The sequence below is a fragment of the Syzygium oleosum genome, unplaced genomic scaffold, assembly GCF_021117445.2.
Source record: "Syzygium oleosum isolate NSW1041296 unplaced genomic scaffold, Sole_v2.1 Sole_v2.38, whole genome shotgun sequence".
Lineage (NCBI taxonomy): Eukaryota > Viridiplantae > Streptophyta > Magnoliopsida > Myrtales > Myrtaceae > Syzygium > Syzygium oleosum.
The window spans coordinates 1,960,071-1,963,714 of NW_026607522.1; the positions used below are offsets into that span (position 1 = coordinate 1,960,071).

The following is a 3,644-nucleotide window of genomic DNA, read 5'->3' on the forward strand; positions in this document are numbered from 1 at the left end:
ATCACCCTGTGATTGCATCCACGTGTGTGCTTCATTCAATGAAGGTCAAAAAGTTTAATCCCCACCGTCTAAGTTCTCATCAACTTTCAATAATCAGAAAACACACTCACATTCATCGCATTCGCATCTATTCCCAAGATTGGGACCTAGAAGAACTTGGGAGTTCTTATCACTTCTTGATCATGAAAGAGTGGTGAATGAATACGAAGACACCTTAAAAAGATATTCCAAATTCCAATCATGTGGATACCATGTAGCTATAGTGCGGACCAGAAAATTCACAACTCACGTAAAAAAGATGTTACAGGCACACCAAGAAGGGGCAACATAAAAGGAAAATTTAGGGAAAAAACTCGTGGTGGGTTCTATGAATTTATTGGACGATTCTGAGACCTTCCAGTATTGCATGGACCCCCAAAGAAAGTCCTGTGCAAATCATGGCTTGATGCAGCTTCGAGCACACCAAAGTATGGAAAAAGTCTAAAGGAAGAAAAGAAAATATACAGCACGGATCACAAAAATGCTCCCCAATCAGTACGGCCGCGAAATCAAAGTACTTGACGGCCCTTTTAACATTCCCGACTTGTTAAGTGATTTATTCCCTCCTCTCTTTTTTCTTTTCTCCTGTAATTGACATAACAAGGAAAGTTAGATGGACATATAGAGCAAACAAATTGTCCGACTCGGACATCGCCTCGTGGCACCGTCATATCGATGCTCTCTAATCGAGCGTCTCTGTCAATATGGTTTTGGGGTGCGCTGAACCTCTAATGGGTTGCAGCCGCAACTGCCGCCATTGGGACTGGTGGGGCGATGGCCGTTGTGGCCGTCATATCCGGTGATATGATGGTGGTGCTAGGTGCGTCATACAGGAACCTGTCCACGATCATGGAACTAGGTCTCAGCACTAACCTTTCCCATGCTTCATCAGCGGCCTCTTTCGATCCTCGTCTCTCGAAAACCTCTGTGGCATCGATCCTATGCATGTTCCAGCTCCACATCTCGTAGAGTCTGCGAATCTTCTTTCTTTGGTCACGAGCCAACAAACAAGTGTTGTCCTTGATCTTGGTAATGCTTGCCTCAAGAAACATCGCCTTTGTTTTGTCATCGGCATCGGTTGCCTCGATCCTCAAGTATTGGTCCATTTCGCCCACTCCAATTGCTCTTCTGATCCCTTTGGTATTGTCTGCTTCGGGGCTGTACATATTCCTAACCTCGTTCACCAATCCTGCTTCTACCATTCGATCCACCCGCTCCGACACGAAGGGGCGTAGCACAGGCAAAGAAACATCGACCCAGAGGAAGCAACACTCGTGCCTCGATCTAAATTCAGGATCACCATCCACTAGAGCTTCAATGAAGGAATTGGATCCGCCCGCGATTATTGGGAGCCTGTCTCGGCCCGAGATGGATCGCAGGACTAGTGATGTGTGGTACCGGAAGTCCGTGGCCGTGAAGTCTGAATCAGGGTCCACAAATCCTAATAAATGGTGAGGAATTTCTCGGCACTCGTCTGTGGTGACCTTGTTGGTGACAATGTTAAGGCCCTTGTAGACTTGCATTTTGTCGGAATTTATGACCTCACCTGGAAAATGGGTGGCTAGGTCGATGGCCAGTCTAGACTTGCCGGTGCCGGTTGCCCCCATCACGAATACAACCTTGTCTTTCCTGCGATAGAACGGCTTCATGTCGATTGGGCCTTGAAAATTTAGCAATGGCTGTACTTGCTTGCAAACAGCTGACATAGCTACTTTCATGTTATGCCTAAAAAGCTGAAAAGAATGAGAGACAAACCATAAGTTAGACCTTATATAGATGAACTTCATGGAACAAGAAGTTGCAAGTTAATAGTTTCAAGTTATGCTGGGCGCAATACACACGACATAGCAAGTGAGAAATATCCTTTTGCTTTTCCCCATTAATACGATATAAATGACAAAAGGACAAAAGGATCAAGAAACCCACTGATTTTGTTGGACCACCATAGACGTACCTTTATCATCAAAAAACTCGGCGAAACTGTAGAGTCAAATGACCTGTACGTCCTTGTTTATATCCACAGAGAGAGAGAGAGAGAGAGAGTAGAAGAAAATGGTAGTGCGAGATGTGAAGATAGGTGGTGGGAAGCGGGTTTTTGTAGGTATATGCCAAGCTAGGACAGTGTCTGCTTCTGTTGGGAGTACCGCAAAAGCAAATCCCAAGTATTTATCTTCTGTGTCTGAACTTGGAAAAAGTATTCTGACAGGGAGAGCACTTCATAGAGAGAATTTGTTGGAGGACATGATGAGTTAGTGAGAGAGAGGGAGGGAGAGGGAGGGAGAGGGAGCGAGAGAGAGGGACCGAGAGAGAGAGAGAGAGAGAGATTAAGGAAGGGAGATTAGATACACATCTCTCTCAAAGCTCAATCTGCACAATATGAGAGAAGCCAACCCTATTTATACATGAAGCAGCAGGCGAGGATTCTTGTAAGCTTTTAAAAGGTAGTAAGGTAACTTTGACACTCTGCACCTCAAAAAGCACTTCATAACTGCTCATGGTCGAGTCACGAAACGTAATCTCTCACAAGAATTCTAATCTTGACATAAACATGTTTGATTGGATTAGAGAGGTTAATCCAATCAGTGGAAACTGATCTGAACATAATTAAAAAGGGAAAGTTTTGACAGCTAATGATTATATGGCTTTCTCCTTGAACATAATTAAGAGGGCAACGTGCAGACCCTTTAGTCTGGGCAATAAAGTAGCTATATATTGGACCAAAGCGAAAATTACCGTTTTCCTGTAGAAGAAGTTGCTTGGTTTATAGACCATGTGAACCAATATCTTTTGAATCGCTAAAAATGTAAGTCTCATTATGGAGCCCACATGATCAACGGTCCAAATGGACTTGGCCTATAAATCATTTTTTTCGTTTCCTGAAGTAGCTCAAAGTTTTTGCTTCCATTGTCTCTTTTAGCCTTGGTTGCACGAGGGTTTCATGAAGCCCAGGGTGTGATATTGCTTCAGGTCAAGGGCTAAATGCTGAATAGAGTTTGGCTTCCCTTATTGATTTGAGAGACCATTGAAATGGACTGATTTTGAAATCATTTTTCATGTTTAAAGCTAACCAGTGGCATAAGTACTTGACAATTTACATAAACAAGCAATGAGGAGAATCCCAAATTCCATATTACGTTTCTACTTTAAGTAAATATTAGTGTATGGTAGGATCATCCACGAAGCTCTTATTTGTAATGCAACTATACATGACAGTCGTTCATTGGCATAGAGTATTTTTTTTTTTAAATTGGCATAAAGTATTCCACTGACGATGAAACAGGAAATTCTAGAAAATTGTGGTAGGATCCACATAAGCGTTGCATGACATGGACATCATGTTATTTGAATCATTTGAAGTATTTTACTTAGTGATAATTAGTCAACTCATGGTAGGACTATGTAGTGTGCCTTTATAAGAAGGTATCTTAAGCTCAAATTTTAATTAGTTTATTAACACTAATGCTTAAATTATGGGGCCTAATGTCCTTGTCTACATAAAAAAGAGAACACATAGAACCCACACATAACCAACATAATGGGTGGGCAAGTTGTTTTCAATAAAGCAGTGGGCAAAAGGAATTTCCTTTAAGTGGTTCTTGATACTG

General features: G+C 42.2%; 1 protein-coding gene across 1 annotated transcript; it reads right to left on the reverse strand.

Moving 5' to 3' along the window:
- Nucleotides 1–223: 223 nt before the first annotated feature.
- LOC115693813 (adenylate isopentenyltransferase 5, chloroplastic) lies at nt 224–2,368 on the reverse strand. The gene is made up of 2 exons (XM_030620876.2): nt 1,994–2,368; nt 224–1,772 (listed from the first exon to the last, which is right to left on the reverse strand). The coding sequence occupies exons 1-2, from the start codon at nt 2,000–2,002 to the stop codon at nt 768–770; spliced, it is 1,014 nt and encodes a 337-aa protein (XP_030476736.1). The 5' UTR covers nt 2,003–2,368; the 3' UTR covers nt 224–767.
- Nucleotides 2,369–3,644: the final 1,276 nt, after the last annotated feature.